Source organism: Phoca vitulina, unplaced genomic scaffold, assembly GCF_004348235.1.
Source record: "Phoca vitulina isolate PV1807 unplaced genomic scaffold, GSC_HSeal_1.0 scaffold7, whole genome shotgun sequence".
In the NCBI taxonomy this organism is placed as follows: domain Eukaryota; kingdom Metazoa; phylum Chordata; class Mammalia; order Carnivora; family Phocidae; genus Phoca; species Phoca vitulina.
In genome coordinates this window covers 29791094-29805066 of record NW_022589710.1, presented here as the reverse complement: position 1 = coordinate 29805066, position 13973 = coordinate 29791094, and the positions used below count along the sequence as shown (strand labels likewise).

The 13973-nt window shown below is 37.9% G+C and overlaps 1 protein-coding gene across 3 annotated transcripts in view; it reads right to left on the bottom strand.

The window, feature by feature from the left end:
* The window catches only part of TMEM260 (transmembrane protein 260), an 81329-nt gene that overhangs the window by 29156 nt on the left and 38200 nt on the right, over window positions 1-13973 (bottom strand). For 2 of the 3 annotated variants that reach the window (XM_032405181.1, XM_032405179.1), the window contains exons 8-12: window positions 11674-11757; window positions 9964-10078; window positions 8466-8635; window positions 6113-6284; window positions 2938-3086 (exon numbers count right to left, since the gene is read on the bottom strand). In XM_032405181.1, the coding sequence (XP_032261072.1) occupies window positions 2938-3086; window positions 6113-6284; window positions 8466-8635; window positions 9964-10078; window positions 11674-11757 (690 nt within the window). The remainder of the gene's footprint in view (window positions 1-2937; window positions 3087-6112; window positions 6285-8465; window positions 8636-9963; window positions 10079-11673; window positions 11758-13973) is intronic. The other variant, XM_032405180.1, reaches the window with a different exon arrangement.

Sequence of the window (13973 nt, the reverse complement as noted above, 5' to 3'; positions counted from 1 at the left end):
ACAGGTGAATGGATAAAGAAGCTGTGGTACCACACCTCTACAATGGAACACTACTCAGCAATGACAAGGAATAGACTATCGGTACACACGACTTGGATGGATGTCAAAGGCATTATGCTAAGTGCAATATGCTGGCGTCAAAAGGTTACATACTTTATAAGTCCATTACATGACGTTCTGGAAAAGGTAAAACTATAGCAATGGAGAATAGACCACACAGAAGGGAGTTTCTGGGTCATGGCTCTGTTCTGTATCCTGACTGTTGTGGGGGTTACACAAGTGTATACATGTGTTAAAATTCATAGAACTATACATCAAAAAAAGATAAATTTTACTTCATGTTAAAATAAAATAAAATAAAATAAAATAGTAAGTGTTAATATTAGCTTCCTTCCTTTTAAAAAGTACCCGTTTAGAGAGCTTTCATATGATGCTGATGGTTCAATGCTTGGGGGAAAAAAATCTCTATCAAGTGCCTTTCAATTGTTCATGTCCTCTGACTTAGTAATTTCATGTCTGAGAATCTATCCTAAGAATTCAAACTTCTACTTCCTCCAAAGAAAAACTATACACACAAAGTCATTTAATGTAGTCTATAATTTTATGACAGTTAAAAATTAAGATACGTTAAATATCTAATAGTTCCATTCCTCTATTATTAAAATATAGTACATGTACCTACTAAAAGTATTTACAAAAAGTGTGTAAAAACATTAAAAAATGGTTTTATGATATTTACTGAAAAAACAGAATTCTGCTTTATGCTTTCAATTTTGTAAAAATATGCACTTTTGATTTATTTGTATTTCTGAGTGATAGAACCATATTTTTTCTAGTTTAAAAAAATAATTTCTTATTCTATAATGAACAATGTTACTTTTTAAACTAAAAATTTTATTTAAAAAACTGATACCAATAAGCAACATTAATCTTGAGGCCTTGGTTAATCAGATTAATAAAAACTGATGGCCCAGAAAGTTCATCACCATGCTATATTATAATAGCCAAAGTCTAGAAACAACAAAAATGTCCAAAAATAGAATATTTGTTAAGTCATCGTGCATCTATATAAGAATATTAAATAGTCAAGAAGCGACGGTAATAAAGGCACTTTTCGGAGTACATGGGGAAATGTTTATGACATGATATTAGGTGAAAAGAAACTGAACAGGAAACTAAGTATGATCCCAGCTAGTGCAGTATGAGTGTGTGAGAATGTATGTGTTTGTGTAAGTAAATAATTGATGGTACTGAATGGAATTCCAAAAAGTTTAGCAAAATGTTAAGACTATGACAGCTGTCTTAAAGACAGATACTGCTCTTCTTTACACCAGAGTTTCCAAGGAGCATACAGCATTTCCATAACGAGGCCAGGCCTCAACCCCGTCTATGGGATAACGCCCTTGACAATCTGGGCCCCGCCCTCCCTGCGCATTGTCCCTTCACCGAGCCCTCTAAGCCCCGTGCTCCACACTTACTGGGCCACCCCCAGTTTCCCTAGAGCTCAGCCAGCCCTTTCCAGGACTTCACACAAGCACTTCCCTTGAATCAGCCTTCTCCCGCCCACTTGGCAAATTCCTACCTCGTCCTTAAGTCTCTAACATTTTGTCCATACCAACACTGCCATGCTTCCCGGATGACAATGTAATTATCCGCTTCATACGTCAGGCACCGCCCAAAACCCTCCCTGAAAGACTGCAACAGCAAGAGGCCATGCCCCAGCAGCCGTAGCTTGTGCAGTTGTTGGGGCATCTTGGCCACGCAATATTTATTAAGTAAATGTGGAATGAATGCCCCCAGGCAGAATCAATTGCTTCTTCATCCATGCTCCCAGTTAAGTCATCCATTCAGTAAACACATATTGAGCTGGGTATCACACTTGACAAAGCTTGGCTAATATAGAGCTCACCCCATTATATTACAGCCAGTTAAACGCGTATCTCTGTACAGATGCAACTAGATTGTGGTCTCTTTGAACTTGGAACTGAGTCTCACTTTACTGCCAAAGCCTAACATGAGCTGGAACATAGTAAATTCAATAAATGTTTGTGGGGTTGAATTAAATAAAATTCACCCAAAAAAATGCCTCTTTACGGATGTTAATGGCTCTTGATATTTTATTCCAAAATAGAACAATTAAATGTTACTCTCATAATACATTGATACTGATTACTTATTACTTCATTAGCCACAGTAAACTTCAGCCTCTGAACACCACAAGTACCACATTATCATATTCTTAGTAAGGGATAATTTAACTTTGGAATTTAGAGAGAATTTTTCAAGTTCCCTTTGTAAGAGAATAGAAATTACAAAACAAGTCTTCTTCACACTCTGGACAATCCAAAGCACTTCATGGCTAGGAAAAATGTTCAACACTATACCACTGAAGGAGTTATTCATTCTTGACCTTAACTATGAATAATTTTATATTCTTAAGTATAGAATTCACAATTCTCATACGTTATCTCGGCCAGCGTTAACTGTAGGTGTTTTTCTTATTTACAAAAATGCCTTATCCTTTATAAAAAAAAAAATCCTTAAGCTATTTTTATATAGTGATTATTCCTGGAAAACATTTGCTTTACACTTAAAAGGGGGCCCTGGTGTTGATCGGGGGAAGCTATAATTGCTTGCGATCCACCTGCAATGATTTCAAGTAGACAGGCACATCTCCAATTTCTCTGAGTTGTACTAAGATCTTATTTGCCATTCTTGTTAATCTGTCTTTATTTTTCCTTTACCCAGAACAATAACATTTATTTCTGCCTGGCCTCATTTATGCACAGATATTCAATTTAATTACAAAGATAATCTCACCGGTGACAGGGAAATAGGTGTAGAAAATTGGTCTTTGGATGAGGCACAGCTGCTACATAAATAATTTTAGAAAAGCTTAAGATTTTAGAAAAGCTATTATATGAAAAGAATGCTTACTGTTTGTTTATTTCAAGAAAATGATAAAGATTAAATGTGACCATTCCACCAGGTAATATTCCTTCCACAGGATTCCACTGGTCTCCAGGAAAGTTGACACCTGGTAAATGCTTTGCCATCTTGGGTAAATACCACTCATAAGTCATCATCTATCAGAAAAATAACAAATGATGTCATATTTTTTATATACTTCTTAAAAAAGAATCAGGTTTATCGAGTACAATGAAAAAGTTCTACGACGTGGATATACTCATTAAACATTAACATCACAACTCACATCCGTGGCACTGACTTCTCCTCTAATGACTTAAACCTTGGATTTCATTTCTTAAGCTGTGACTATTATTGGTAACATAAGCACCTGGTTTGATCTCACCTCCGTGCATCTGGCAGACTACCCAGAATGACCTTTCCCCATTCTCCTAGCTAGAGAATGTGTACCCAACTTTCAGACCAAGCTGAAGTATCACTTCCTCTGTGATGCCCCCCCCGTCTCCCGCCCCCCACCCCGGTTCCACAGCAGAATGATATGCTCCTACAGCACTTTGCACCTCACCTCTGCCACAGCTCTGACCCTACTCCTCGCTAGCCTGTGAGCTTCTAGAGGGAAGGGACTGTATGTTTTTAGCTCTGTGCCTCTGCACCTGGCACGGTGCCTGGCATTGAATGGTTCGCAAATTCTGTTTGCTGAAGTGAAATGTCTAAGGTGGCCAGACTAGAAGACCTGCGCCAGATACAGAGATGTGTCATTATTCTTTCGTTCACCATTTACTCAAGAAACAAGTATTGCTCACCTGCAGTGAAGAAGATAAAGTCTCTGCCCTTGAGAAGCTCAACGTATGATCATCTAGACCTCAAAGAGAAAACCCCTTTTGGCTAAATTATCTGAATTTACTAGTATGTCCAAATTAACTACATATCCTCACATGTTCTTTTGGTTAAAATAAATCATTAATATCAGGAAAAATCACTTTTTCTTAATTCTATACTTATCTATACTTTTATATGTACAGATTTACTTTTTTTTAAAGAAAAGACTCCTATTTACACTTTCAAAGCTTTGTTAGTTTAGATATCATCTTTTGAACAATTATGCTTATGTTTTACTTGCTTTATATAAGTAATTTAACTAGGAATGACAAATTACTTTTAATCTAGGTGTACATTATAAATACTCAAAAGATACTTACTGCATTAGATTTTATTAACCAACAGTTTCAATTCTTGGGGATATTAACATTAATTCTATACCTTCTATATGCTATGACCTCAATATTTCTCATATAATTCTCATAGTAACCATATTGTGTGAGAATAATTACATTAGACACTGCTGATTGTCCACTGAACAGCTAATACCCTCCTCTTCCTCACTCACACAATCCTGACTTTGATCAGGTCCCCCAGGGCAGCTATATGCTTGGGTCTGGTCTTTCTCCTTTGCTAGAAAGTAGTTTAGGAATGGGCATATGACCCAATACTGGTTAGGGGGACCCGAGGGGAGGTCTGCTAGGGGATTCTGGGACACATGTTACTCTCAACAGAGAGAGAGAGAGAGGACGGTGCGGGAGAGAGAGAGAGAGAAGAGAATGGGAGGGGAGGGCGAAGGGAGGGAAAGGGAGCGGAAGGGAGAGAAGGAGAGAGGCACTTTGCTTCACTTTAGGATGTGATATTTGGAACTGGGCATTCATCAGTTCAAGATGGATGTAGAAAAGTGGCCCCAGAGCACTGACATCATTGAACTGCTTATATTATCCATCCTAAAACCTCCTATCTTCAGACTACTTCTTATGTGAGATTAAAAACCCCATAGTTTAAGCTACTCTCAGGTATTTTGTTTCTTGCATTCAAAAGCATCCTAACTTATATGATGATCATTTCCATTTTATAGATCAGGAAACAGAAGCTCTGAGAGGAAAAATCATTAGCCCCGCATCACACATCCTGGGAGTGACAGAATGAGGACTTGAATTTAGGTCTAATTAACTTTGAAATCCATGCTTCTCAATGATAGTTGCTGCCATCCTAAACAGTATTTAAAATCATGGTGGGATACCATATTATCAACTAACAGCCTAGCTTTTGTCAGAAACTAGACTGAAGATCAAATTAATCAATTTGTATAGATGACACAAACGCAAACTGCTTATAAAAATGTGTAATTTGCAAATTTCCCTATATTTACAAATCTGTTTATATGGTTTTCTTCCAAAAATTCAAATTACTCATTCATTCAACAAAATTTATTAAATATTGTGCTTAATAATTTGCTCAAACTAATTATAGTATTAAGATTAGTATCAAGATGAGGAATTTCTCTTTCCCTGATGACTGCTCTAAAAACACCAGAGATAGATTTGTTCCCTTTTAGGTATTTTGGTTTAAATTATAAATCTTATAGCTTAAGTACATTTCTTCTTTTCCGGAAGACCGTTTTAATAGACCTGGAAATTTTCACAAGTCCTCTCCAAACATATTTTTGTCATAAGACCAAAAAGTTTACAAAACACAAATTCTATAGCAGAATTGTGGTTAATAATTTGTTTTGAGTGAAATGTTTACTCCCCTGCAGTATGACTTATTTTATATTCAACCTAATGTATTTTAATTCTGGGACCAGTGGGCAGTATTAATTTGAATGGCTGGGTTGAAAGAACGTCAACGAACTATTTAAAAATAAATTTACAGTACAGTACTTTCATGGTTTGTCATGTGAACTAGAGACCTAGATTATTATTTGATTCTAACACAAAAAACATCAATTCTTAAAACATTCAGTTTAGATGAGAAGGAAGCAATTCATATGGCTTATACTATTAGTTAAAGTAAACAAAAGAACATGATATATATTCTATCTAAGAGTAACTGTGAAACCTGTACCAATCCGCCATTAAAAATTCGTTTAGGGGCGCCTGGGTGGCTCAGTCGTTAAGCGTCTGCCTTCCGCTCTGGTCATGATCCCAGGGTCCTGGGATCGAGCCCCGCATCGGGCTCCCTGCTCCGCGGGGAGCCTGCTTCTCCCTCTCCCACTCCCCCTGCTTGTGTTCCCTCTCTCGCTGTGTCTCACTCTGTCAAATAAATAAATAAAATCTTTAAAAAAAAAATTCGTTTAAAAAATAATTGTTTTAAAGTGATTACTGTTACTATATTCTAAGTATATTTCTTATATACTTACTTCCTGATCCACTAGTGAAATATCTGGTCTCAGTCCCTCGCAATAATGCATGTAACGGAGAGAATTGCCTGGCAAATCTCCTCTGAGTAAGATAATTGCATCACGAGGCATAGAGGCTAGAAGGTTCTTCGCAAATTTATCAATCACATAGTTGGTCCTTTGGTCACAAATGCTAAATAAAAGGATAAGGAAACATTAAAATAGCAACATACTGCTACAGTTTTAACAAGAATGGGTTTATTTTCTGCTGCAGTCTTTTCCCATCACACACTCTACATGTAGTGCTTCAAAGTATTCTAATTTGTATCTTCTAAGAAGATGCATATATTTGAAAAAAGAATGCTATCATCTGAAAGAAAAAGAGAAGGGACTAATTGTGCAACTAAGTAAAAATCAGTGTACTGCTTTACTTCTGGAATTTAACATCATTTCTATAAAAAGGGAATTGGTTAGTGCTCAAGAATAAGTCCTTTTTTTCCCCACCTAAAAGGACATCTAATTTCACTAAAAAGAAGTAAGGCTTCTGATTTCACTTGAAATTCAAGGTAATTGCATGTCAGTTCCATTTAGACCAAAGGGATTTTCAGATGCAAAAGGAAATCTGCCAGTTTCCAGCATAACTTTGTATAGCATGGGTCTGACTCTCTTGCATGCAAGCCTGAGCCTTTCCACCACTTCCCCAAACCACAGGCTCCCTGTGGTCCTCTCTCCCTTCTAGACGGAGAAATCATTAGGGAATGAGACCAATAAGAAGGAAGGGAAGGAAGAGTTGGCTGAGTTGTTTACTTCTCTCCAGGCATTTTTTGCTATTGCCAACAGCAGTGTACAACTCCTTTCAATGACAGAGTGGACGTTCTGACTTCAAAGAAAACTGGCAAGAACTCTGAGAGCTTCCCATGAAAAAAGAAAAAGAGTACAAGAGAGTAAAAGCATCAAAAAACGGAACAGGCATTGTCCTTCCTGTTATTATCAGCTCTGTTACATGTAATGGTTCTGAGAAACAGTCTAAAGTTGAATCAGTGGGCTAGCATCACAAAGCATCACAAAGCAAATGAACACTGCTAGGAACAAAATATTCACCCCTGTCTTTGTGATTGATGCAACTGCTTCCTACTGATTCCCTGCTTTGCAGGGTGGTGCCCCACATTCTGCCACCTAGCAAAGTTGCTCTCTATTCCCCTGGGACAAATACAGGAATCAAAACAAAATAAAACAGCCCAGCCTGTCCAAGCATCCCTGGTGTTGAACCTGGGTTGCCCTAAAGACCCAAGTCAGAAGACTGGGATAAAACGAGCTTGGGAAACACGGTGGGCTTTGCAGGCCCTTGTTGAGCCAGCTATGGAGTTGTATCTCGGACATGTATGCCCTTTCCAACAGACCTCCTGGTGATACGGGCGTCCTAATACTGGCTCTACCCTGGTATTATAAAGCACATCAGTTTTTAAAGTTAAGTTGAAAGGGGAAATTCAAGCGCCTGGGTGGCTCAGTAGGTTAAGTATCCAAATCTTGGTGTCTGCTCAGGTCATGATCTCTGGGTCCTGCGATTGAGTCCCTGCATTGGGTTCCCTGCTGAGTGCAGAGTCTGCTTGGAATTCTCTCTTTCCCTCTGCCCCTCCTCCCGCTTGTGCTCTCTCTCTCCCTCAAATAAATAAAAAAATCTTAAAAAAAGGGGGGGGTATTGAACCTTTTAAAATACCAATAAAATCTCACTACAGTGAAACTCCAGTGGACTCTTCCACTGCTGTAATGTTTACTCAATACTGCAGGAAATAAATGAACTATCATCTAAAACTTGGACATGTTTTATGCCAGACTGAGATTTTCATTGGCAAGATTATTCAACAGATTTTGAAAAATATATATAATACTCATAATGCATAAGTGTTAAGAAACGTTTAGAACTTTAATTATTTCAAAATAATTAATATTCACTGCTATGGAGGGAACTAGATAAGGGCCAGGTGTCACTCAAAAGATGAAATCTTCAAAGCATAAAGGAGAATTATTTTAGGACATACAAAAAGGCCCAAATGTCTTTACTCTCCATCTAAGTGGTATTTTACATCATGGACTTTTATTACACCCTCCAGATCCTACCAAGTATCTCTAGGGTTCCTTAGAGGAAAATATACAAATAGTTTATGTGTCCCACCCAAGCCCTTGTTTGCAATGCCCTGAAACCACACATCGCTCATGCTGAGATTCTGTTCAAAAGTTCAAGCAGCGCTGCATTCAGACTCAGCTGTCTCACTCTGAAAACCAGGGGAGGTTAAAGGTGAAATAAAGCCCAAGACTCTAAATATCTAAGTGTTTCTTGCTTGAGTGCTACTTTTCATAAAAATAAGCATGTTACCTGAAATTAGAATATATTTGGTAAATTATAAAAAGAGTTGCGGAAAGCCATTCCAGACACTGAAGCCCACCGGTGTTCAGCACTCGGTTACTCTCAGAGGCCAGCGTTGCCAAACCGAGGCCGGCGAGGACGGCCACCACCGCATTGCTCTGCATCCAGAATCTCTCCACCTGTGACAGAGACGTGCACACAGGACATCCAGCTGACAGGCTGAGGCAATCAATCGGGTACTCGTCTATTTAACAAATACATCGCGTACCCCTACCCGCTCAGGCCCGCGGTCACTCAGGTCTCGTCTGCGGGCTTCCCTAACCCAACTCCATGTCACTTTATTTTTCAATTTTCAAATACTTCTCCTTTCCAGTTTGACACACGAACCTCCCTTTTTTGGATCCACACATTCTTTTCAATGCTATGGCGTGCACCTTGAACTCCTGCCACTTGAGAGGAGGAGGAGATGGAGAGATGGTTTTACTTTACTCCCGAGGTCTCCTCCCATGTGGGGAAGCTCCCCTGGTATAACAGCCCTCACTTCTCCCGGTAAGACTGCAGGCACCGAGCGGAAGGGGAGTCTGCGAGCTGGGAGTGGGCCTGCATGGCCGGGCCCTTTCCCCCTCTCTTCCTCTGGGAAGTGATCTGCCCACAGGACGCACACGTCCAGGGGCCCACCCCGTCCCTGTGGCCAGGGGTGGGGTGGGGAGGGGCCCCCTGTGCAGCCCTGCCTGTGACCAGGGGTGCGGGTGGGGGGTAAGTCCGTCCATTCCGGGATGCAGCATGGGGAAGCCCCCTTGCCCACAGATAGAAACTGCCTTCTCCATTTTCAGCGTTCTCAGTATAACTACCTTCTCCATTCTCAGCGTTCTCAGTATAAAGGGGATTCACCTGTTGTAGTTGTGCTGGTTTATCTCGTTTCTCAACTGACTCAGAACTCAGATGATCAAGAACGGTATTATTATTTACTAGGCCTCTTGAACATACACATAGAAAAGAGCTGGCTTTAGCCATTGAAAAGGAGCTGTCTACATTTATAGTTTCTACTACAAAGAGAAGAAATACTCTAATCTCAGAAGTGGCAGCCAGGGGAAAACAGAAACGTGGTCACTCTTGCACAGGCCTGAGACTGCTGAGGTAAAAACCAAGGGAGTGTGTGGGTAAGAGGCCCAGCTACCACCTTTATTTCTTTATTGTTTTTTAAAAAAATTCCAGGAGATCTGCAGGAGTACTTATATCTGTAAGCACACACATAAAATAACTAACTTAAAACTACCTTACGTGTATTTTTCTACCTAACTATTGTGTTAACTAAATGTAGCATTTTTTCCCCCTAAAAAAAGGCCTCAGTCTTACTGGTTCAAGAATTTAACTTTCGATCTGTAAAAATGTATACACAATGTTAGCTATTTCTGTGATCAGTTGCTCTTCTACAAGATTCATGAGGACAAATTTGTACACTCTTCACCAACTTTCTGGTCAAAGGATAAATCTAAGTAAAACTTACCACACCCATGAAAAGTGGTTTTGAAATATCTAAATTCGCCCTCCAAGCAAAGAACAATGAATAAATGCAAAACATTCCAGTAAAAAGCCATACCAATGATGGATTCTGTCTGTCCCTATAAAAAAATTAAATATGTCCAAAATTATTTATGTGCATGAATATCAATAATAATATTACATAGGAAAAAAATTAGATCTATAAAACTTTTTTTTTTTTAAAGATTTTATTTATTTATTTGACAGAGAAAGGCACGGTGAGAGAGGGAACACAAGCAGGGGGAGTGGAAGAGGGAGAAGCAGGCTTCCCGTGGAGCAGGGAGCCTGATGCAGGGCTCAATCCCAGGACCCCGGGACCATGACCTGAGCTGAAGGCAGACGCTTAACGACTGAGCCACCCAGGCGCCCCAGAACTTTCCATTTTTAACTAGGGACAAAGAAAGATCTCCATTTAAAAAAATGTGAGCTGGAATAAATAACTGAAATATAGGAATCAACCACACACTGTACTATATTACAGACAACTTCACTTGGAACTATGCAGCAAGAGATAGAAAGTTAAAATTCAGAGAAGAAATACAAATGATCAATCTTGTTAAATTTAAGATGTAATTAAACATATGCAAAACAAAAGAATACTTTCATGCCTCAAAATAATAAAGATTTTAAAACAGCAATTTCAATATTGGTGAGGATGCAACATAATGAGCACATATGTGGGTATAATACTCAAGAAAAATTAATTTGATAATATATATCAAGAGCCTTAAAAATAATCACACTCGGGGTGCCTGAGTGGCTCAGTCGGTTAAGCAACTGCCTTCGGTTCAGGTCATGATCCCGGGGTCCTGGGATAGAGCCCCACGTCGGGCTCCCTGCTCAGTGGGAGTCTGCTTCTCGCTCTCCCTCTACTCCTTCCCCCTCCCCCTGCTTGTGCTCTTTCTCTCTCAAATAAATAAATAAAAATCTTAAAAAAAAATAATCACACTCATTGACCCAGTAATTTGACATGTAGGCATAAATCTTTAAGCAAAACCAGAAATGTGGATAAAGATTAATCCATAAAAATGCTTTAATATTATTTATAATAGAAGTGGAAGCAATCTGAAGATTCCCAAACAGAAAAACACTTCAGTTAATTCTCCTAGGTCAGAGAATGGAATTTTATACAGACATTTAAATGACCTTCAGTCTTTTTATGATAAGGGTGAATGCTCATAATATAAAGTGTCAAGGAAACAGAACTATAAATGTGTGTACATATATAAATTTACATAAAACACTCAGGTTAGAGGGAAAATGGATAAAAAATAATTAATGGAGGTTAAGAGTGCTATATTTTTTAGGTTTTCTTTTATCATCAGAGGTAACTTTCTTCTTCCAAGGAATTCAAATAGTTGTTTACTTCTTTTGCAATGCAATAATAATGAGTAGCTGTGGGCATAGTTAGGGATCAAACCAGAAGTTTAAGACATCAAATGACTTGCTTACTTAGATTGTAATATACTGCTTAATCTTCCAAAATCATTAATTTATTATCAGGAAAAAAAAACCTAGGAAGAAAGCAATACACATTTGCTGTAACAGAAGTGATTAGAGTCATTAATTTAGAATATAAAATAATACTGGCAATGTTCTTCAATGGCATATTAAAAATATGAATCGAATTAATGAATATGGGAAAAAGAATAGGAAAAGAAATTATATTACTCACTTTCTTGCTAAACATATATTTGCCCAAACTGCAAGGGCTTGAATGTTGAGTGAGAGCTGGGTCCTCATACTCGTTACTTGAGAACTGTAAAAGACAATCTAACTTATCATGAGTAGAAAACAAACTTGGTTAGATCCAAATACAACATTCTTCGTAAAATACATCTGATTATGCACTGAGTAGTTTTAAGGGCTGGAGGCAGATGTTAAAATTATTTTGTCTTCTTTTAAATTTGGGAGAAAAAGTACCATAAGAAAGAGTTAAACGGTTCTAAGATGTTTTCCAATTGTAATATTTGGTTACCAATTTATATTATTTGGGATAGGATCAGAGCAAGTAATTCTTCTGTATTTGTAATGCTGGTATACTGTATTGATAACATTTTGGATCCCCCAATTGGTTTGGTAAGAAGTCATGTGAAATGAGTTTTTGAACTTCTGTCAGTAGTGTAGACACGGCCTCCTGTGATTTAGCAATTGAAAACAAAATTAATGCGGGGCGCTTGGGTGGCTTAGCTGGTTGAGCATTCATCTCTTGATTTTGGCTTAGGTCATGATCTCGGGGTTGTGGGATCGAGCCTTCTTGGGATTCTCTCTCTCCCTCTCCCTCTGCCCGTCTTCCCCAGTGTGCGAGTGGGCATGTGCTCTCTCTCTCTCTCTCTCAAAAAAAGGGCTTCCTTGTTTTCTATATTATTTGGTTCAAAAATGTTTAAGCCATCTCTGAGAAATGTATTTTTTTCCTATAATTAAACTAAATTCTTCCATTAACTAATAAGCATTTCCCAAGTGTTATCTGAGTTCTGAAATAGCTCTAGCAGTCTCCAATTTTTTAAAAAAGAAATGACTCTATACACCCTCTCGAAGAACTTTCTTCTCCCTGCTGGCAATTTTACTGGAGAAAATGTGATGCCATAATTATGGAAACCACACAATGTGTATTTTACTAATGGAGACTCATCTACTATGAGAAGATATTCTTACTCATTTTCAAATACACTTGAAAAATTGATTCCAGCATGAAGTCCATTTCAAACCATTCTTCAAAAGGAATGAAGTCAGTTTCAAAATTAATTCTTGGAGATCCGTTGCTTAAATGTAAGCTCTAAAACATGGTCACTGCCTAGGGTTAGATTCAATAATTTCCTTGTACAGGATTGCAATTTAGAGATATGTATGGGAAAAGAATTTAATTTGCTTGACTGGAAAAGGAGAGATGATTAGGTCCCATCATTTTGAAGGATTTTCTAGTAAGTTAATTATAAGTTGCTTTTCTCAACACTCCTGTCCTCCTGAAACAATTAAAGACTAGAAATTCTCTCACTCAGAGAGTGCTAGGATTATGCCTCCATTCTATGTTATGATTTGGTTCGAACAAATAGTGTGAGTGTGAGTGGTCATCACTTTTGTCAAGTCTTTTTTCTAGGCATATCACCTAACTGCTATTACTTCAATATAAAGGAGGCTTTTATGTTCCCCAATAGATGAGTTTTATGTGCAACTTATAATTGAGAACTCTTGAGAGTTCTTTGGAGTTCATGTGGGATTTGTTAAGGCAAAATATACTGCCAATGTCAAATGTGATCACAACCCTATAAGGTAGGTTGAAAAGAAAAGGCAGTGAGTCTTCTGGCCTGGAGCAGAGCAGAATAAAATAAAAGCCCACAGACATTGGTAAAGCTGTCTTTGTAACTGAGCTTCTTGATAATTTTCCCCAACCAAAAAGAAAAAGGAGCCACAAAAGTTTCAGTCAGACATTAAAAAAAAAAAAAACACATTTAAAATCAGTTGTGAGAACCAACAAAAGGTTACATAAGAATAATTGGTGGCAGGAAAATATTTTCAAGATACAGTAAAAAATGAAAACCAGCGGGCTAATAAAAAAGTCTGCATATTATGATCCCATTTTTCAAAACAAAAATATAAAAAACATTGAAAGGTACAGACAGAAATGTTAATGGATTAACAAGAGTGGTTATCTCTACACATTGGAATTATAGTAATTTTAATTTTCTTATTTTTGCTTACCTGGATTTTCTAAACTTTCTATAATGATTATGTATCACATTTAGGGAGCAGGGGAAAGGGACATTTAAAAAGAAAAGGAGGAAGGATGGAAGGAAGCAAACAAGCTAGCAAATTAACAACAGAAACTGTGAGAACCTATGAACTGCCTCATGTACAGAGTTGAAATATTCTCCCCATATTTTAAAAATGGTTTTCAAATAGTCCTGGGAATCCTAAATTAATAATCAGTTAGGAGATCACTTTAGTGTTATAGAAGACTATTCTTCCATAATTTTA